The sequence below is a fragment of the Trichosurus vulpecula genome, chromosome 2, assembly GCF_011100635.1.
Source record: "Trichosurus vulpecula isolate mTriVul1 chromosome 2, mTriVul1.pri, whole genome shotgun sequence".
Lineage (NCBI taxonomy): Eukaryota > Metazoa > Chordata > Mammalia > Diprotodontia > Phalangeridae > Trichosurus > Trichosurus vulpecula.
Window position 1 is genome coordinate 34,470,869 of NC_050574.1, and position 21,897 is coordinate 34,492,765.

At 47.1% G+C, this 21,897-nt stretch overlaps 1 protein-coding gene across 1 annotated transcript in view; it reads left to right on the forward strand.

Annotated features, from left to right (window-relative positions):
• The first annotated feature begins 393 nt into the window (after positions 1-393).
• The window catches only part of LOC118839020 (zinc finger protein 850-like), a 902,460-nt gene continuing 880,956 nt past the window's right edge, over positions 394-21,897 (forward strand). Inside the window, exons 1-5 of the mRNA XM_036746407.1 lie at positions 394-671; positions 3,126-3,208; positions 10,077-10,203; positions 13,726-13,833; positions 17,464-18,910. Of these exons, the coding sequence (XP_036602302.1) occupies positions 437-671; positions 3,126-3,208; positions 10,077-10,203; positions 13,726-13,833; positions 17,464-18,910 (2,000 nt within the window). The 5' untranslated portion in view covers positions 394-436. The remainder of the gene's footprint in view (positions 672-3,125; positions 3,209-10,076; positions 10,204-13,725; positions 13,834-17,463; positions 18,911-21,897) is intronic.

Genomic DNA, 21,897 nt, shown 5'->3' on the forward strand with positions numbered 1-21,897 from the left:
TACTGGAGTGGTTTGCCATTCCTTCTCTAGCTCATTTTACAGATGAGGAAACTGAGGCAAAAAGGTTTAAGTGACTTGTGCAGGGTCACACAGCTAGTAAGTGTCGAGGCCAGATTTGAACTCAGGGAGATGAGTGTTCCTGACTCCAGGCCCAGCACTCTACCTACTGTGCCACCCACCTGCCCACTGCCCCCTAGCTGGCCAGCAGAAGCTCTCTGGGGACTTAGTTAACATCCCTGCCAAACTGCTCCCTGGCACTCACCCTGTGGATCTATTATCTCTTTCAGGGTCTCCTGGCCACCTGTGCAGGGTTCTGGAGGGTGTTCAAAGCTGCTGGATTCCTCTGTGTTAGCCTGTTTATCCCAGGGGGTCCCAGGAAGTTGGGTCCCTCTCAAGCCAAGTTTCCATCCCAGAGAAGCTGCTTCAGTACCAGGTCATGGCCGTGCTCCTGACCCCACAGGAACCAGCCAGCCTCCTGAGAGTGAAGGTGGAAGAAGGTGTTCCTGGGCATCCGGAAGGAGATAGACCTGACCCTGGGTCCTCTGGGCAGCGCTTCAGGGCAGGACTCCGAGGTGCATGTGAAAGTACAGGTCCTGGGTCCAAGCCACCTCTATCTGCTGTGCCTGTGAGGATGGGCATCTGGGCAAAGGCCCGACAGCATCCAGACCACAGTGAGTACGGCCAGACTCTGATGCCAGAAGTGAGAGTTACGGGGAGGAGGGGTAAATACCCAGGCCTGGATGAGCCGGGCACACATCTGAGGAGGGAAAGGGCCTGGACTCCATGATGAGAGCCCTAAACAATTGTTCAAGCCCCCCCTGCCCTCGAGGAATTTACATTCTGTCGGAGGAAGACAAACAAGAGATGTAGAATAGAAGGCCTCACGAGGGCCTATGATGCTTGAGCTAAGACTTGAAGGAAACAATGCCTCAATGAATATTCACTAAGCATCTACTATGTGCTGGGCACTGGACTAAGTGCTGGGGATACAAAAAGAAGCAAAAGACAGTCCCTGTCCTCAAGGAGGAAAAAAATGAGATAATTATACAGTGCTTAACACAGTGCTGGCACATAATTAGTGCTGTGTGAATGTTAGCTATTATTAACCAGCACCCACTATGTGCCAGGCACTGTGCTGATCACTGAGGATACAAAGAAAGGCCCTGCCCTCAAGAAGCTGACGATCTAAGGGGGTGGGGGGAGGGGAGACAAGACAAGGTATAGACAGGATAAACAGGAAATAATTAACAGAATTAAGAGGAGTGGGGAAAGGCTTCTAGTACAAGATGGGATTTTAGTTGGGACTCAAAGGAAGTCAGGAGGCGGAGTTGGAGAGGGAGAACATTCCAAGCATGGGGACACCTCAGGTCACTGGGGCTGGTGGATGGGGCCAGTGTTCCCACCCACTTGGAAACCTCATCCGCCAAAGGCTTTTTTGCTGGGCTGGCTTGAAATCCTGTTTGGCTCTTGGTGTGTCTGTGATTTCATTTTGTTCTTCTGGGAGTTCTGTGGTAGGAGCTATGACACCCCCCCCTTTTTTTTTCCCCTCTTTTTTTTAAACAAATGGGGAAGCAGCAGCTACAAAGTGAATTTCATAAGATCACACAAGTTAATGTTCGATCCAGGAAAAGAATCCAGGCCACTTGATTCCTTGGCCTGAGTTTCTCCATTAGGCCACCTAGCCTCTTTGGTAACAAAGGTCATGTCTTGTGGGAAGGTATTCTCCAGAGGAGTCAGAAAATGGGTTCCTTCCACATCATTTGAGTAAGGAAGGGGAAAAATTAGGTTTCCTTGTTAAAGGAGATGGTCCTGATTTTGTCTTTGGCCATGACACAAAACCCTAATCCTTTTCCAGATTCATTTCCAACATTCAGCGAACATTTAAATGCCAGCCATGAGATCCAGAGTCTAGGAGGGAAAGTAGAAAACTGGAACAGGAGCATCAACATGGAGGGATCCGGTTAATAAATGATGGATTTCCTTCTGTGTGTCTGAAGACAGAGATCTAGCTCTTTCCCTTCCCAGGCTAAACCTCCCTCATTTCTTCAGACATCTCCTAAGGCAAACATTTCAAGCCTCCTACCATTCAGTTTGTTATCATCCCCTGGAGGCATTCCATTTGGTCAATAGCTTATTTTTGTTGATATCTTTGGTTTTTAATCACCTTCACTTCCAAATATATGTCTCCCCCTCCCCAGTGAGCTATGCCTTGTAACAAAGACTTTAAAAAAAGAGAGAGAGAAAGAAGGCATTCCAACAAAACCCACCAATACCATGGCTGGGGCTGACAACTGTATGCACAGTATTTCTCAACCATAGTCCCCTACCTCTGCAAAAGAGGGAGAAGAGGGCATTTCTCAACTTTCCCCCAGAGCCAAGCTTGGTCGTTAGAATTACTCTGCATCCTGTTTTTGATTATTGTACTTTACATCAGGGAGTGGTTTTTTAGGGTGTGATAATCATCATGTGTGTCGTTTTCTTGGTTCTGCTGCTTTTACTGTGTATCGGTTCAGGTGAGTCTTCCTGTGCTTCTCTGAATTCTTCATATTCCTCATTTCTTACAGCACAGAAATATATCACACTAGTCAGTGTCATTCTTATGACTTGGTAACTAGGAGTGTGTCCAGTTCTTTAAAACAAATTATTACTCCCCTTTGTTGTTACCCGACAGACAGATCTGCAGACATGCCCTCCTCTTCCCAACCCCTTCCTCCCTTCCCAACCTCAAGCCTTCTCTGGTAGCAAAGACAGTTTAGCAAAGCCAGCCCACACAGCGACTGCCCATGACCTTGGGTTCACAGCCCTCGATATTTGATCTGAGTAGTGTGGGGGACAACCAACCCCATCTGCTGGTCCTCAGCCTTGACTTAATCCAGGGGCATGTTCAGATTGCCAGCCTGTGGGGACAGTTACTAGTTCAACCTCTGTGGGCTAGACTATACTCTCCCTCTCAGTCTACTGTGACTACCAGGGCACACGGGGTCCTGCCAAGGAGGGGAGCCTGGAACAGGTTGTGAGCTCCAGGAGGGCAGGGGCTCCATAGCACCAACACCTACCACAGCATCCTGCACATGGCGGGGCGGCTCCATGGCTGTGTCTCTTACAGCATCTTTCTTCTCTCCTAGATCTTCCTTTCCAGGACTCTGCTCTTCATCAGGAGGGAATCCCAGAAAGAGAAGAAGGAAGGCTTCTGACAGCTGGATCCCAGGTGAGTCAGGGTTTCTTCTCTATCCTGAGGCAGTGGACACATGTCTGTCCACTCACCTGAATGAAGTATCTCTTCCCAGCCAGATTCAGAACTCTGAGCCCCTGGTAGATGGCAGATTCTGTGGGGAAGTCTCCTCGATTGCCCCATGCCCTTCCTTGGGGCTTTCTCTTCTTTCCACCCATTCACCCTGCAGATATTCCCATGACCACCTTCTGTGCACCATTCCTGCCCTCAGGGAGCAGGATTCTCATAGAAGAGGCAGGCAGGCAGGATCTCATCAGATAATGACCAGAGGCTTATGGATAAGTGGTCGCTGTACACACGTGAGTGGAGGGTCTAGCTGATGCAGGAGGCTTGTGTTGGAGGCCAGTGGAAGAAAGGCTCTTCCTGCTGTATCCAACTGAGGAAGGGGCTCCCTCCAAAGCTAGCACTACCCCTTTCACGGACAATACCCTTTTCTCGGTCCTCATCCTTTGTGATCTGACTGCCAATCCCCCAAATCTTGCCCAGTTCTGTCACTTCTGCCCTCATAACATCCTCCATAATCTACTCACACGGCTTCTGCTCCTGAACAGACGCTTGCCACTTCCCATCTGGACTGTTAGGACAGCCTCCTGTCTGGGCTCCCTGCCTCCAACCTCCCCATCCCATCCATCCTCCACATGGCTGCCAGAGGGATTTTCCTGAAGCCTACCTCTGATGTGGTCCTCCCAAAACCCACATGTGTACTGGATAAATTCCAGTGGCTCCCTTCCTTCCAGGGTCAGACCTAAAGCCCTTCATTTGGCATTTAAAGTTGTCCAAAACCCAGTCCCATTTCATCTTTCCAGGCTTCTCAAACTTTATTGCAACCCTCTGCTCCTGGATATGCAGGATCATCATCTATGCCCTGTGTCCTATATCTGGGGCTCTCTTCTCTCCTCCGCTCCTCTTCTCTCTCCTCTCCTCTGCTCTTTCTACTTTCCTCTCCTCTCCTCTCTTCTCTCTCCTCTCCCTCCCTCTCTCTCCTTCCTTCTCCTTCCCTTCCTCCTTCCTCCCCATCTCCTTCACAGTCCTTTTCAATGCTTTAATTCTTCTTTATGCCCTCTTAATGTGGACATGCCCCTAGATTCTCTCCTTTAAATTATTTTCAATCAATTCATCTTTGTAAATCTCTTACCCGGTGAGCTCATCCACTCCCATGGATTTGCTTATTCTCTTTATTTTGGTGGCTACCAGTTCTTCAAATGCAGATCTGAAGAATTCCAAATTCTTCAAATTTAAATCTCTCCCCTGAGTTCATTTCCCTATTGCACGTCCAACTAATGCTTCAAATTTGGCTTGTCCAAAACTGAACTTATAATTTTTGCCCTTAAACCTTCCACTCTTGATTTCTTGTCCTGTTAATGACACCCCGTGTTCCCCATCATGGCAGTTTGAAATCACTGAGTCATAATGGACTCTCCTCTCTCCCATCTTCTATGGCCTTTTAGTTCTCTCTGTCCATCATCTCTCAAATCCATCTATATATATATATATATATATATATATATATCTTGCCATCATGTTAGTTCAGGCCCATATCACCTCCTGCCTGAATTATGGCAATAGATTCCATTTTGGCCTCCTCCTTGTGTTTGTCCTTCATTCTTGAAGAGGATTATGACATCAGGGAAATCATGACATGACTTGCAGTTGACTTTGATTTGAGTGAGGGAGGGCTTGCAAGGTCACCAGCCTCACTTTCTCTTCCAGAGCCATCTGGGTCCAGTGGCCTGATATTCACCAGGACAACTGGAGGTGGTCCAGGATGCATTGGGAGACCCTGGCGCTTTCAGGCTAAGGTCTTCCTTCAGCTACCAAATTCATCTTTTTAAAAGTTCTAAACCTAAAATCTTCAAAAATGAGTATTTCCATACATCCAAAAAGAAAATTATATATGAAACCATGGGTCTCCATTTCATGCCACTGGGCTTATAATGAATTACAAGACTGTCCTGCTTGTCTGTTCTCCCTTCTGGACTCCCTTCAGTTCTCTTCTGTGCATTTTTAAAGGTTTTTTTTTATTTGGGGGGCAGGGGGCTACCATCATTGTTGGTACTCCTCCTCCATACCCCAAACCCACTCAGGGGGAAAAAAGTCTTTCTAAGAAATAAGCATGGTCAAATTTCCAAAAATGCAGGATCTGATCTTTGAGTCTATCCCCTCTCCCTCAGGAGTTGGGTAACATGCTCCATGATGGATTCTGCAGAGACACTCTTGGTTATTGTGCTGATTGAAGTTCTCAGGTCTTTCAAGGGTGTTTTTCTCCATAATGTTGTCCGCCAGTGAATTGTTCTCCTGGCTCGGATCACTTCGTTCTGTATCACACACTACCCAGAATTCTCTGCAATTGTCTCTTCTGTCATTTCTTGTTATAGCGCACTAATATTACAGTATATTCATAGATTACAATCTGGGCCTCCTCCTTAGATTCCAATCCGTTTCTTTCCTTCTCATAAAATGCTTAATTCTTCCCCACCCCCCTTTCCAAATTAGGAAATTTGTTGGGCCTTGGAACTATCTCATGAGCTTACCTTCATCCCACCCCCATTTGTTTCCCTGTCAATCAGTAAACATAAAAATAAAGTGCCTACTATGCACCAGGCACTGTGCTAAGCACTGGGGATACACAAAGAAGCAAAGGACAGTCCCTGCCCTCAAGGACCTCACACTGTAATGGAGGAGACAACAAGCAAAGAATATGTACAATTATTACTCGAAAAGATAGGAAATAATTAACAGAGGGAAGGCACTGGAATTAAGAGGGTGGGGAAGGCTTCCTATAGAAGGTCTGGTGTTTTAGTTGGGACTTAAAGGAAACCAGGAAGGTCAGGAGTCAGAGCAGAGGAGGGAGAGCATTCCAGACATGAGGAACAGCCAGGGAGAATGGCCCTAGCCGAGAGATGGAGGGTTTTGTTCACACAACAGCCAGGAGGCCGGGGTGCTAGATCAAAGAGTGAGTGTGAGGGAGTAACGTATGACAAGACTGGAAAGGTAGAAGGTGGCTAGGCGATGAAGGGCTTTGAACACCAAACAGAGCATTTTGTGTTTGCTCCTGGAGGCGGTAGGGGGACCCTGGACTTTACTGAGCAGGATGGTGATGTGGTTGGACCTGCCCTTTAAGGAAAATCACATTAGTGGCTGAATGGAGGATGGATTGGAGTGGGGAGAGACTTGAGGCAGGCAGACCCCCGGCAGTCCAAGGTGTGAGGTCGTGGGGTGGGGGCAGTGTCAGAAGAGAGAAGGGAGTGTATTGGGGAGTTGCCACAAAGGTGAAATCAACACACCTTGGCAATAGCTTGGATATGGGGGTTGAGAGATAGTGAGGAGTTGAGGATAACTCCTAGTTTGAGGGCCTAGGGGACTGGGCGGATAATGGTGCCCTTGACGGTAATAGGGGAGGTAGGAGGGAAGGAGGGTTTTTTGGGAGAAAGATGATGAGTTCTGTTTTGGAGATATTGAGTTTCAAATGTCAACTAGACATCCAGTTCAAGGTGTCTGAAAGACAGTTGGACATACAAAATTGGGGGTCAGCAGAGAGTTTGGGGCAGGGAAGGTAGATTTGAGAAACATTGGCATAGAGATGGTAATTAAATCCATGGGAGCTGATGAGATCCCCCCAAGTGAATCAGTCTAGAGGGAGAAGAGAAGAGAGCCCAGGACAGAGCCCTGAGGGACATCTGCAGTTAGAGGGAGCATGACCTTTATGAAGATCCAGCAAAAGAAACCAAGAAGTTGCTGTCAGAGGGGTAGGAGGAAGACCAGGAGGGAGTGGAGGCCACTCATGCCATCCCCATTTGTTCCCCTGTTGAATTTGAGCTACTGTATTTCTCCATCAAAATATTTGTGTGTTCAAACCTCCTCTGTCCATTTCAGATAGGAGAGGTTTTCATCTCCTGCTTGCTCCCCTTCATTAGGGTATTCCTTCTACCCTCCCCCCTCCTTCCTCTCTTAAAACCCTCAGGACAGAACCAATCTACTCCCAGATACCATTTTTTTTTCTATTCAGTTTCCTCCATTCTCTGAAGGGATGCTTATTTCTTTTCCCTCTATTAGAATGTTAGGGTTACATTATCATGCAGACTGTTCACATTGTTCGTATAAATTTGCCTTTCTCTTGATTGTTTGCCACGGAAAAGACCCATTCATCTCTTGGCCTTTCACCCGAAATGTTTGAAAATCCTCTGTCATTAAGGATCCATTTCCTGCTCCCCCACCCCCAGTATTATGCTCAACTTTGCCAGGTAGTCTGTTCTGGGTTCTAGGGCTCTACCTTTTGCCTTTTGAAATATTATATGCCAATATCTTCTATAGTTTATACTAGAAGCAGTCAGGGGATTCTACCTAGCTTCATTTTGCACTCGGATTTCAATAGATCCGAACATTTGTTTATGAGTTCTTGAAATATAGAGTCCGTGCTTTTTAAAAAAATCCAGTGATTCTTAAGATCTCTCTCCTTGACCCATTTTCCAGGTCAATTGTTTTTGATATCAGATATCTTTACATTTTCTTCTATTTCTTCAGTCTTTGGGGTTTATTCTAATGTTTCTTGCTGTCTCATGGAGTCTTTGATTTTTGTTTGATCTGTTCTGGCTTTCAGGGATTCCATTTCTTGAGTAAGAACTATTCTAATTCTCTCCTCCAAGACTTTTCATTTTTTTTTAACCTTTTGCTTTATTTCCTCTAAGTATTTATATAGTCCTTATGGGAAATCTATTTTTTTCTTTGAGTCCTTTCTTATAGTTACTTTCCCCCAAGCTAGATTTCTGGGCCTCTTTGATTTGTTTAAACAATTTTTTCTACTTACTGGTATCACATTGGATTTATTCATCTCTCTAGCTTTGGTTCCTGAATTGGGTCTTTATGCCTGGGCCAGGCTCCACCCCTTGTAGCACTTTTTGGATGGGGTTGTTGTCTGTACTTGGCCTGAGCCTGGGATACTTTGGTGCTTAAACTGACCTCCACCTCCTGGAGTATGGCGCCCCTTCATCTCTGAGGTTTAAAGCACTCCAGGCCTTTGTGGCATCTTGGGACAGTGCCCCAATCACACGGGCTGTCCCAGACTAGTCCCTGACATTCCCTAGGGCTGCCAAGGAAGCCTAACCACTCTGGAGGAGGAGCCTCACTGCCTCCAGACTCAGACTTGAAGACTCCCCATTTCTCTGGTTAGTCTCTGGCCTGCTGGGAGACTGCAGATCTGTTTGCTTACCTTGGCCCTGGCTTTGCTGGCAGACTCCTTTCTGACTGCCCTGGGGATTCTGGGTGACTTTTTATGTCATTCTGGGGTGGACGTGACTACATTTGCCCGAGTTTCTCGTGATGATTCTAGTTTCTTGATCATTATTCGATTTGGAGTGAATTTTAGATTTTGGGAGGCTGGGGATCTTGCTTCCATTCAGGCAGCTCTCTTGGCTGACCATATTCATCTTCCTAATGCCACCTTTCCAGAACTCATGCTTTTGTTTAGGCTGGAAAGAACTCTGTTTATCTCTGCCTGTTGAAATCCTATCCCTTAAGGCCTGGGTTCACTAATCCCTTCTCTAGGAAACACTTCCTGATTCCCCCCTTTCTGGGGGGAATTCTTGTCTGGATACCTCCTTTGCCGTTACCGCCAATAAGCCCCTAGTAGACTTAGCTTCTCAAAGGCTGAGACCGTATCAGTTTTCAAAGTCTCCATCTTGTACCATTGAGGCACACTGAGCACCTGGCTCATCAAAACACCACATCCTTTTCATACGTATTATTAACCATTTTTGTTTTTATTTAAGTTGTTCAGTCCTTTCAGTCATGTCCAACTCTTCGTGACCCCATTTGGGGTTCCCTTGGCAGAGATGCTGGAGTGGTTTGCTATTTCCTTCTCCAGCTCATTTTACAAACAAGGAAACTGAGGCAGACAGGGTTAAGTGACTTGCCCAGGGTCACCTAGCTAGTAAGCGTCTGAGGCCAGATTTGAACTCGGGTCTTCCTAACTCCAGGCTCCACTCTATCCACTGCACCACTTAGCTGCCCCTAATTAACCATAGCTTCTTTTCTACTAATGAAATAGATTTTTAAAAACCCACGCATAAGGCTTGACATTTCCCCCATCAGTCACAGTGTATATCATTCCTTTGGCTCTGCTTCCTTTTTTTCTGAATCACTTCATGTGTGTCTTCCCATGTATCTGCAGGATCTTCGTAGTCAGCCTTCTTTATGGTGCAGGAATCACAGAAAGAGCCTGAGGGGCCATTTAATCCAACCCCCTCCCCCCTCCATTTTACAGGTAGGGAAACTGGGACTTGTCAAGTTTTGATAACTGCCCCAGGTCCCACCAGTAGCAGGATTCGAACCCAGGTCCTCTCCTCCGGAGCCAGTGCCCCTTCCACAGTGCCACAGCCTCCCTGTATGCCATTATACTCATGGCATAGTTTGGGAAGCCATGGCGCCATTGGACTTGTAGTACATCTCCAAACTTTTGGACTAATATTGCTAGGAATAACTTGGTACAGGTTGGTCTTTTCTCGCCATCAGTAACTTCCTTGGGGTTCCAGCGGTGGGGTTGCTTAGGCATAGGGCACAAAGAGTTCAGTCATTTTTCTTGTATAATGCTTAATTGCTTTCCAGAATGGTTGGGCTCGTTGGGCTGCAGCTTAGCCAGCAGTGAATTAGCACGCTCCTGTGCTTTTGCTCCCCAAACCTGAATGGACGTCTGTGTCCACTGGCCTGGTTGTAGCCCTAGCTCTGGTGGGGGAAGGAATCTTGCAGGCTGGGAGGTTGCTTCATCTCCCACACAGTGAAAACATGTCTTCTGTGGTGGCAGGGAGGGGGAGGGCAGGCAGCGTAAGCAGGAATGTCTTTGGTATTTCAGGAATCAGTGGCATTCCAGGATGTGGCTGTGGACTTCACCCAGGAGGAGTGGGGCTACCTAGACCCTTCTCAGAGGGACCTTTACAGGGAGGTGATGCTGGAGAATTACAGAAACCTGGTCTTCCTGGGTAAGGACAGCTTTCCTCTGGGACACAGAATCCCTCAGTCTTACAAGGTGTCTTTGCTTTGGTTGTTGCCACTTGTGGGGCCTGTTGAGAGTCAAGTCGGGTTTGGTCTGAGGGTTCAAGGGTTTTCTGGGAGGATGGTCTGTGCTGTGTAGGGTTGGAAGTGCATGCTCTACAGGGCTTCATCTTTCTCTGGTCCCCATGTTAGGGGGCAGGCATGGGCCAATAAACTCTGGGATGGCTCTTGATCCCCAAGGAAAAGAGCCGAGTTTGAGTCTACACAGATGGGAGCTGCCCTCCTGGTGGCTGTTAGATCAGATGCCCTTCTCACACCTTCCCAAGCTTCTCAGGGTCTTTCAAAACTGGTCCCTGGGAACCACAGAAGCACATTTTCTGATGTAGAAGCGGCCACAGCTTCTTAACCAAACCTCCCACTCAAAGGCATGTGTGCATAGTAGAGCCCTTGCTAGCCTCACTTTTCCTCCATCTCAGCTGGAGGCTTTTATTAGACTCTGCCTGTCAGGGTATCAGGGAGGGGAAGCCTCCTCTGGCTTCTTTTTGACTCATCCCACTAGAAGGGTATCAGCCAAGGGCTTACTCATCTGCCAGTTTTTAGCCTGGTGCTCAGGTAACTCACCAAGCAGTGATACTGAGCACCTGCCATCTTATCTCCACTGCTCTCTAGCTGCTTTCTCTTTCTCCATCTGGAGCCCCACTTTCTAGATCAGGCTTCCATCCCAGCAGTCAGCTCTTTCTTATCTTTCTTAATTGGGAGAGAACACAACTACTTATGCTTCAAGGAGGACAGCGATTCTGCTTCTGTCCCTCTCTACAGGACCTGGGCACTGCCCTCCAGTGGAGGGTTCCCTCCTTAACAACACATCCCCCCGGTCCCTTCCCAGGCCCTTGCCTTCAGGTTTTGAGAGGTGACATCTTGGGGACTTTTTATATCCCCTTCTGCTATTAATGCCCCTCCATCTTCCCCCTAGAAATAGATTCCTTTCTCCAAAAGGGAGGACCATCTTCTCTTGCAGAGGACAGACTCTCCCTCTTGTAGTAACCCTTTCTGCATGGATTTCTCTCTCTCACTTCCCCCATCATCAAAGGCTTCTGCTTCATCAAAGGAGGTGAGCTGGTCCTTTCCCAGCTGATTAAGTGAACTAATTCCATCTGACCACAGGGACTATTTGTGCCCAGCCTGTGGTAAAGCGTTCCGAGCTCATGTTGGTCTGATCAGCCATAGTCAGACACGCTGTAGCTTGGCTCTAACATAGTGATGTCTCTTCAAGAGATAAGGACAACAACCAAGTGAACTAATTCATTTTCTTACTAGATGTTCACTGCTAGTAAAGATTTCCTCCCCTGAGAAGGTATTCTCCTGCAGGGATGCCCATAGGTCAGACGAGAGAGGACTCTCCCTTTGTTCTTCACCAGGGAAGCCCCCTGAGATGTTAGGGAACCCTTGAGGATGAGGGCATTCCAAAAGAAGCACTCATTTTTGAGGGTTCTTTTACATGTGGACACCTGTTTACATAGCCCTCCACCTGCCCCTGTCGTGCCCTCCTTCCCTTTCTCAGAGATGTCCCACACTGAACACCAACAAAGTTGGTGAGTTGGTCTAAGTGTCAATCCTCTGTCCCTTTATCAACCAACCCCCCAGGTGGGGCAATGGAAAGCATCACATCTGGAGTCAGGATCTGGGTGGGACTCATCTGCTCCTCCCTTCCTGTGCCATTATGGGCAAATTACAGCCTTTTCTGGGTCTCCCTTTCTTCATCTGTAAAATGAAGGGATTGGATGAGATAGCTTCTAAGGTCCTTTGACTTCTCGTTCTGTGACCCCAAGATCCATGTGGAGGCCATTGGCTGAACCTCTGCTTTGGGCTCAGAGCTGGGTTGGGCACCACATGGTCCCTCCACCTGCCCTCTGCTGAGCCTCTGGTGTTCTTAACAGAGGGAGTTTAGTGGTTCCTGAGCAGAACTGGGAGCCAAGGAAAGAAAAATCCCGCTTTCCTGGGGCCTAGCAGGAGTGGGATAGTCCTATTATTATCCTGAGGATCTTTGTAAATATACCAAAGTCTCCCCTCATCCTTAGCCAAAAAAAAAAGCAGGTCACGGGGCCCATTTGTTTTTGGCAACAGACTAGAGCTTGCCTAAGAGTGTTGCTGCTGGTGGTCACCATATGTATGGTGCTAAAGGGTCTGCAGAGTGCTTGTGTGATGCAGACACCTCACAGGCCACAGTTTAATCCTGAGCCCTAGGAAAGCAAAGGCTCCCAGAAAGGAGAACCAAGTCAACCAGGGTCCAGACAGCTCTGGCCCCAGAGGCCCACTGATCAAGCCCCTTTGGGCAACTACTATTCAGTTGTGATTTATGTCCCACCTGTTTCCACAAACAATTTGTGGCCAGTTATCTTTAAACATGCATTTAAAACAAAATGAATGAAAAAAACTTTGAGAGCTCTCCATGTACCAGAGAAAGAAGCAGTCTTTATAGAAAGAGACTTGGGCAAATGAGCAGGGGCCTATTACTCACCTCAAAGCTAAAGTCAGCAGGCCCCTCATCATGGAGGAAGGGGCTCCTCACCTCCCTCAGAGACCCTGTTGCTCCTTCTCTTCTTCATTAAAGAATCTCCTCCAGAAAAAAAAAAAAGCCTTCATCCTGAGGCAGCGTGAGGAACAAGGGCTAGGGCCATAGCTCATTTGAAGACATCTGGATGAAACCTCCCCAGTAGTCTTGGAGCTCCCCATCCTCCCAAGGCATAATCATCATCTGCATATTGACCTGTGATAGAATCTCACTATTAGGAGGGAATAAAATCCAGGTTCATTTTTCAAAATACATTTCATTTTTTTTTCTATGGGGAGAGGCAGAAAGTTCGCCCCCAGTCTCTTGGATCTAGGTACCCAGTGGGTCAGACATGAGCCTAAGCTCCTTCCTGCCTGGCCTGCAGTGGCATCTCTTTCCTTGTTACAAGGAGGTAGGTCTTCTTTCCCTCTTCAGAAGATAGATGCCACACCCTCAGTCAAAGTGTCACTTTTGACAGATGTGACCTTGTTCAGTCTGCTGTTCATTCACCAGCTTTTCATCATGCTCTGTTGTTTGGAACTAGCCTCGGACTGAGAATCTCAGCCTTACAGCAGCGGCTCTTCTGATCTTAACACGGACTTGCCTGCTGCCCGGTGGTCTGGCTTCTTGAGTCTCTGTCGTACTAACTGCCAGACACTTTGGGTGAACTTGTTATTCGGAAGATGTATCCTTCCTTCTCCTGCTGAGTTCCAAGCCAGGGACCCTTCCAACCACTTGCTTCTTTACCTAGTCCCCAAGGGGGAACAAGACACAGAGAAGTCCAGGAGGAATAGAGTTTGGCCACTTACATACCATCGATGCCCAGATGGACAAAACCCTCTAAGACCTCTGGGGTAGACGAGGAGCGTTATTTACTTCTGTAGCTACCAGATATGTTAAAGATTTTTTTGAAACAAGCTTAATGGTAAATAATTGGAGTACCTTTTCCCATGAGCAGGACTCGTGGTTTCCAAACCTGATGTCATCTACCATTTGGAACAGAGGAAAGAACCGGGGAACCTACAGGATATCGACAAGAGAAAAGTCCCGAGAGGTCCCTATCCAGGTGAGTAAGGTAGCCATGGGAAGACCAGTGGGTCCCATAGGGCCAGTGGCAGCTTTGAAATGCTAATCACGGACTTCTCAAAATGTCAGTCTGCCCTTATCTTTGGCCCTTCACTGATAGGTGTCTGGTTAACCTGCTTGTCATCTTTTAAAAAGATCTTGCTTTTTGCCTCACCTTTGTTTCTGAATATATCCCTTACCCATTTACTGTCTTCTTAATGGGATGCCCACCTGCAGCCCCAGAGTTGTGGTTTCCTGACAGTTAGAATTATCCAGAAGGTGAGATGGCTACAAGGGTGGAGTCCCCATCTTTGGCATTTCAGGGGTGCCTGGTGGCAGCATTAGAAATCACCAGAGCTCTTATCTCGGACCCTTCATAACCCATCAGATTGCCTGCTTCTCAGTACGAGTTGTGGGCCCTGTAAGGTTGGCTCCTCAGGCCCTGCCATCATCATGAACCCCAGCAAAGGCATCTTGCCTAGGGTAGAGTGCCTTCAGTCATGGTGCTTAATGTCTGTGTCCATAGTTGGCTTCCTCCTTGAAAGGATGGGTGGACAACGCCACACTAAATGCTAAGGAGGGCAGCACATACAAGGAGTAGTGACCAGCTACACCAGGCATGTCACGGAGTCAGTGGGAGGAGTCAGTTGGTGCCCTTTCCAGTGTGCTAGGATTGGTTTCATTCCTGTTCCCAGAGCTAGAGGTAGGAAACGAGGTGGCAGCATGGTGTAAAGACAGCGGGCAGGTCTCTGGTGAATGCCTATCAGGCCAAAGCCGGGGTGCCCAGGGCAGAGGAGCTCTGTGGATCCCCTCCAGTTACCTTGTGGATTCCCATCCATTCCTTGTCCTCATCTCCCACTTCTCCATACACCTTGGCTCTCCCAGTCTTCAGACTAAACAATATGTCAGGAATGTTGTAGGAGGGATTCTTGAGGGGCTGGGAGGTGGGGGTGGTATGAGTTGGACCCAATGGCTGCTGAGGTGCCCTTCCAACCCTGGAATTTCTGTGATTCTTTGTGGGATCTTGTTAAATATGTTACCTGATTCTTGCCTGGTATCCGAACTCCCTTGCCCCTGAAGGTGCTCCTCAGCCAGGGAAGGGTGGACACCATTGCTCTCACCCACCCCAAGAGCTTCCACATGCCTTTGCTCTCAGCTCAGTGTGTAAAGGTCCCAGCATCTGCTTCACCAGACTGATCAGTGATACAGAGCCACCCCGTCCTCTTGGTCTCCTCTTGGATGAGGGGCCACAAACTACAACCTGAAGGCCCAACACAGTGGCCTGGCTGGAGAGCTAAGAATGGTTTTAAACATCTTATAGTTGGATTTAAAAACAAAAAGACCCTCACAGGCTATACAAAATCGGGTGGCCAGCCAGATCTGGCCCACCCCTGCACTAGAATAGAACATTTTTCTTTTCAAAATCACAAAATGTAAGAATTGGAAAGGAAATCAGAAGCCATCTAATACATACAATCCCTAAAAAGAGGTTACCCCCCCCACACACACACACACACACACATACCACACTACCTATCTGGCAAGGTTATCTAGCCTTTGCTTGACTGAGCCAAATGAAGGGACATTTTCTGGGCAGCTCATAAACTCCTTTAGGACAAAGACCATATCTTAGACGTTTTGTTGATTTTTTTTAAAAAATGTTGTACCCTGCAAACAATAGCAGTTTAATGGATTAAGAGTCATCCTGGTGCCATATGTGTCTGTGGTTTGTGGAGAATGACAAGGTGGCGAGTCAGAAAGAGGAGAGCCCTACTCTGACTCACTATTGATTAGAGAAATGCAAATTGAAACAATTCTGAGGTACTACTTCATCCCTATTATATTGGCTAATAGGACAGAAAAGGTAAATGACAAATGTTGGAGGGGATATGGGTGAAATGAAACTTTAATGCACTGTTGGTGGAGTTGTGAACTGACTCAACCATTCTGTAGAGCGATTTGGAACTATGCTCAAAGGGCTATAAAACCATGCATACCCTTTGACCTAGCAATACCACTGCTAAGTCGGTATCCCGAAAGAGATAAAAAACAAAAAGGAAAAGGACCTATATATACAAAAATATTTATAGCAGCTCTTTTCTGGGGGTAAGGAATTAGAAATTGAGGGGATGCCTATCAATTGGGGAATGGCTGAATAAGCTGTGGTATGTGATTATAATGGAATACTACTGTACTATAAGAAATGATGAGGAGGATGCTCTCAGAAAAACCTGGAAAGACTGGCATGGGCTGATGCAAAGTGAAATGTAATGGATACAAAGTACTGTAAGATGATCAGCTGTGAATGACTTAGCCAGGGGTGGGGAACCTGCAGCCTCAAGGCCACATGTGGCCTGCTAGCTCCTCAACTGCGGCCCTTTGACTGAATCCAGACTTTACAGAACAAAGCCCCTTAATAAAAGGATTTGTTAGCCATTTTCAGCCATACAATGATCCAAGACAACTCTGAAGGATTTATGATGAAAAATGCCAGCCAATCCCAGAGAAAGTATTGATGGTGTTTGAATACAAATTGAAGCATCCTTTTTTTTAAACTGTCTTTATTTCTCTTGAGGTATTTTTGTTCTTATCTATGTTTTCTTTCACAACGTGCCGATTATGGATATGTTTTGCGTGACTACACATATATAACCTATATCAAATTGCTTTTCTTCTCAACTGCAGGGAGGGAGGAAGGTAGAGAATTTGGAACTCCAAGTTTTAAAAACGAATGTTAAAAATTGTTTTTACATGTAACTGGGGAAAAATAAGATACTAAATAAAAGTTTTTTAAAATTAATTTAAAAAGAAAGAGGAGAGCCCCAAAAATGTGTAGAAGTGGGCAGTGTGGGCAGAACAGTGACTAGAGATCCATGGAGTAGCCAGAGCAAGCCAGATACTGAAGGTCCAGGTATGGGAGGGGGGCAGAAACAAGATTTCAAAACTAAGGAAGCACCTGCCTTATGCAGAAAGCCCTGCTGTGATAGAAGGCAATCCCAGGGTGAGGTCAGGTGGGGAAAGGAGGAAGTGAGTGTGTTAACGGAATAGAGTGGAGAGTCCATGGAGGAGGGTTGCTGATTCTGACCTTGGTCCAGATGATCCCTCAGCTTTCCCACCTGCTTCCTCTCTTGAAAGAGCCAACAACCATTCTTTTTTTCTTAGAGTAATTCCTTTTATTTATTTTTCTATTTTTAAAAATATAGTTTTACTTATTTCATTAGATATTTCCCAATTACATGTAAAAAATTAATTTTTTAAAATTTTGAGTTCCAAATTCTCTCCCTCCTTCCCCTCCCCTACTCCTTAAGAAGATTAGCAATATGATATCGATTATATGTTTGAAATTCTGCAAAATATATTTCAGTATTAACCACCTAACAATCTTTCTTTAGGTTTATCTCATATACTATATTGGTTCCCTCAACACTTCTGTCCCCTGCTCCTTTTTCCTCTTTTGTATCGTAGTTTTTCCAAAATTGCCGAATTGCACTGAATGGATTTCAGAGCTGTGAAAAACATACTCCCCCTACACATTATTTTCAGTTTTATTATCTCCTCTTTCACTGCAGTGGGTTTTTTTCTTTTAACACAATGAACAAAATATATACATATTTTTTTTTATTCCTTTCAGACTCAGAGACCAGGCCTGAAGCCAAGGCATCAACTCCAAAGCAGAGAGTTTCTCGAAAAAGCTCTTTCCAGGGGCTGATAGTGAAAAGACTCCCAAGGAATAGCCCCTTGTACTCAAAGTTTAGGGGACGAAAAGCCAGAGAAATTGAGGGCAGTTTAAACATAAGGCAGGGAAGTCAGGGGAAACCCTATGAATGCAGCGAATGTGGGAAAGGATTTATTTACTGCTCTGAGCTCATCCGACACTGGAGAATTCATACAGGAGAGAAACCTTATAAATGCAACGAGTGTGAGAAAACCTTCAGATACTGCTCATCCCTCACTCAGCACCAGAAAATTCATATTTTAGAGAAACCCTTTGTATGTAGTAAATGTGGGAAAGCCTTTAGCGATAATTCAACCCTCCTTCGACATCAGAAAATTCACAACGCGGAGAAGACATACAAATGTAGTGAATGCGGGAAGTCCTTCAGCTACTGTTCAGCCTTGATTCGACATCAAAGGATTCATACCGGAGAGAAGCCCTATGAGTGTAGCGAATGTGGGAAGACCTTTGGGTACTGCTCGTCCCTAATTCAGCATCACAGAATCCATACTATAGAGAAGCCCTATAAATGTGATGACTGCGGAAAAGCCTTTACTGATAGCTCAAACCTTCTCCGACATCAGAGAGTTCATAATGTGGAAAAACCTTACAAATGTAATGAGTGTGGGAAGTCCTTCAGTTACTGCTCAGTCTTTATTCGACATCAAAGGGTTCACACAGGAGAGAAGCCTTATGAATGTAACGAATGTGGGAAATCCTTCAGCCACAGCACGTGCCTTACCCAACATCAGAGAACTCACACTGGAGAGAAACCATACGAATGCAGCGAATGCGGAAAAGCCTTCAGCCAGAACTCATCCCTTTATTATCACCAGAGAGCACATACTGGAGAGAAACCATACAAATGTAATGTATGTGGGAAAGCTTTCAGTTACAATGCCTCACTCACCCAACATAAACAAACTCATACTGGGGAGAAGCCCTATGAATGTAGCGAGTGTGGAAAAACCTTCAGTCGAAGGACATACCTTACTGAGCATCAAAGGATTCATACTACAGAGAAACTCTTTGAATGCCGCGAATGTGGGAAGTCCTTCAGCCAGAACTCATCCCTTGCTGAACATCAAAGATTTCATACTGGAGAGAAACCCTACGAATGCAACGAATGTGGGAAAGCCTTCAGCCGGAGCACATTCCTTGCTCGTCATCAGCAAACTCACAGTGGAGAAAAACCCTTTGAGTGCAGCGAATGTGGGAAAGCCTTCAGCCAGAGACAGTCCCTTTATTACCATCAGAGAACTCACACTGGAGAGAAACCATATGAATGTAATGAATGTGGAAAATCCTTCAGCCGGAGCACATTTCTTACTCAGCATCAGAGAATTCATACTGGCGAGAGACCCTATGGCTGTGATGAATGTGGGAGTGCCTTCAGTAGGCGTGCAGCCCTCACCAAGCACCAAAGTCTTCACTGCAAGGGATACCTGCAGTGAATGTGGGCATGGTGATTTAACATTTTGTTCATACTCACAAGTCAAGATGTCACAGACTGGGATGCTGGGTCTGTGTAGCCATGGTGGCCTGTGTCCCAGGACCATCTGTGTCTAGTAGCCTTTAAACATCAGGCCCAAGCCTGGGCCCCATTCACCCCGGTAGGCAGCAAAGGAGGGCAGAGTCAGGGGGCCCCTGTCCCAGTACAGTACAGGTTTCAGGTTTAGTTCTACAGGTGGATAACCAGTATAGTGACTCATTCTTCTGATGCTGGGCAACAAAGGCTGTGTCCTCTACATGTCTGTGAAAAGATGGATCCACAAAAGATTTCACCATCTCAGCTTGGAGCGTTTGGACCAAGTAGAAATTACAATGGCCAAGCAAGGGGCATCTGGGTTTGACACAGACAAGGAAAAGTTACTTTGTCCACAGGACATTTCAGGCAAACAGGGTGTATACCAATGAAGTTTTTTGATTTTTTTTAAAAGAAAAATCAAGACTGATGTAATTCTAGCAAATAATTGAATGTGAGAACATGCTACAAGATTTGCAGCTTTTGTTGGGAGTACTTCTCTTAGAACTATATATTTAAGTCATTTAATATGTAGTCCTTTAAAAATAAATATCTAAACTCATTTTCTCTTCCTTGATTCTGAGATGTTATTTTACATAAAGAACTTCCTTTCTATAGACTCTAAGGTTTTAAGAGAGGCCTCATTACATATCAGATACAGGTGGCTTTTTTGGCACTGAATATTTGAATCATTGGTTCTCAAACACATTTTGGGTTTCTTTTTCTTTAATGTATCCGTGCCTCCTTGAATAAAACACAGGATTGTTTTGTTTTGTTGGTAGTGTCCCACCTGGGAGTTTGAGAAATAGACCTTTTTCCCCTTTGTTTCCTCTTTCCTTAACGTCCAAGTTTCAAAGGACTTTCAGGGGCCATCTAGTAGGCCCTCTGAGACCCCTCTCAAGGATCCCTCTACTAACAGACCAAAAACTGCCCCCCTAGCTAGTGAGCAAACCATCCCTTCCAGAGGTGATCCCATTTTATCTGGGGATGCCTCTTATAAGAGATTCTCCTGAAATAGAGACCGGGTTTCCACCTGCTACATCCAACCCTCATATCCCCTCTCCTAGCCCCTGTACATGAACAGAAGACCTCTCATATCCCCTGTACATGTAAGCCAGGATGGCATGGACGGGGCACTCTCCAGCATCCTCTTTTCGCCGCAATACTGTCCTGTTTACCAGTGTCCTTTCCAGACCTCAGCCCAGGAACCCACCCTCGCCTCCCCATCTTGGGCACCAGCGCTTCTCTTGCGGGGAGACCCTCATCTCAGATCTCAGGCACCAAGAACTAAAATCTTTACTGAAAGAAATAGCAATGCTCTTTCGGGGGACACGTGGATCAGCCGCTGCTCTGTTTTTGTATCAAAGACTTCTTGTAGCTTTCACAATGGGATGCTGATTGAAAAGACCAGGCAAGAACAGAAGTCACAAAGCATCTCTCCTCCAAGGACTACGAGGCGAGCGGGCTCCAGGACTACATTTCCCAGAATCCTTGGAGACGGGTACATCCGGGCTCCCTTAGTCTGTTTACAGAAAATCCCGCTCTCCCAAGCCCTGGGCAGCGCCGCTGAGGTCTCTGGGAAAACAAAAATGCGAGACTCCGAGTTCTGGAGGATTCTGGGACTCGTAGTGCGTTGATGACTTTCGCGCAGGCGCAGTGCCGCTGGGAGGGGGGGCAGGGCGGGGGTTGGGCTGGGATTGGGGGGTGGCCAGGCTGTCATCTTTGTCTGCTGTGATCGCCAGCGGCAGAGGTGACTTCGGCCCCCGGGTGCCCGGCGGGGAGGGGGGTCCTGCCCCTCCCCTCCTCTGGCCCACCTCAGGCTCTGACCCTGAACCCCACGGTCCTGTGGCCACAGCCCGGCCTGGGGAGGGGGGACGAGGAACTGCAGCGCCCCTCCTCCTACCCACCCCCCTTCTCTTCATCCCCCTCCCCCAACTGTCTTTTCCTTTTCCCTAATTCATCCTCCCCCTGCCTAATTCATACTCCCCGCTCCCCAATTCATCTTCCCACCTCCTTAGTTCATCCTCCCCCCTCCTCAGTTCATCCTCCCCTTCCCCAGTTCATCCTCCCCTCCCCCACTCTCCTCCCTCTACCCAATTCTTCCTCCTCCAGCCATCATTGTCCCCCAGCTCATCCTTCCTCTCCTCTTCCTCCTCCTCCCCAAATCTTCCTCCCCTCCCGTCCTCTCTGTCACTCCCACACTCCCACCCACCCAAGCTTCGCTCTTCTCCTCCAAGCACATATGGAAGCCGTGGTGTTTGTGTCTAAGTGGCCACTTGTGTGTCTATACCCTACAGGTGTTTGCTATGGAAGTGTGACTCCAAGGAAGGTGACTGGGTTCGAGAAGCTGCCCAGGGCCCTTCTGATTGTGAGGGAGGGGGCTAGGCTGGAGCAGTCCGTGTGTGTGTAACTTTTGGCACAAGTGTGGTCTGTGTTATGTGAAGTCTTTCTGGTTAAACATGTGCATGTGTGTCTTTGTGCATGATGCCACAGTTCCAGGAGCTCTGTGGATCTCCCAAGAGGTCATTGCCACCTACCTGGTGCCCACCTGGTGGGTCCTTTGTACCTTGCAGGGTTTCAGCAGAGCTCAGGAGTAGATCTGGATGACCAAGGCTGCTGGACCCTTCCAGCTGACGTCTGATCTGAAGAGTGCAGGCCTGCCAAGGAGCCACTGCCAGCTAGATAGACCGCTCAGCCCCCGGTTAGGTTATGGCCACCCCTCTCTCCCTCCAGGTCCCAGCTCCCACAGAACAAGTTGGCTTCCTGAACCCGAAGGTGGAGGAAAATGACCCCGGGCCTCAGGGATTCCTCCCAGGAGGAGACCC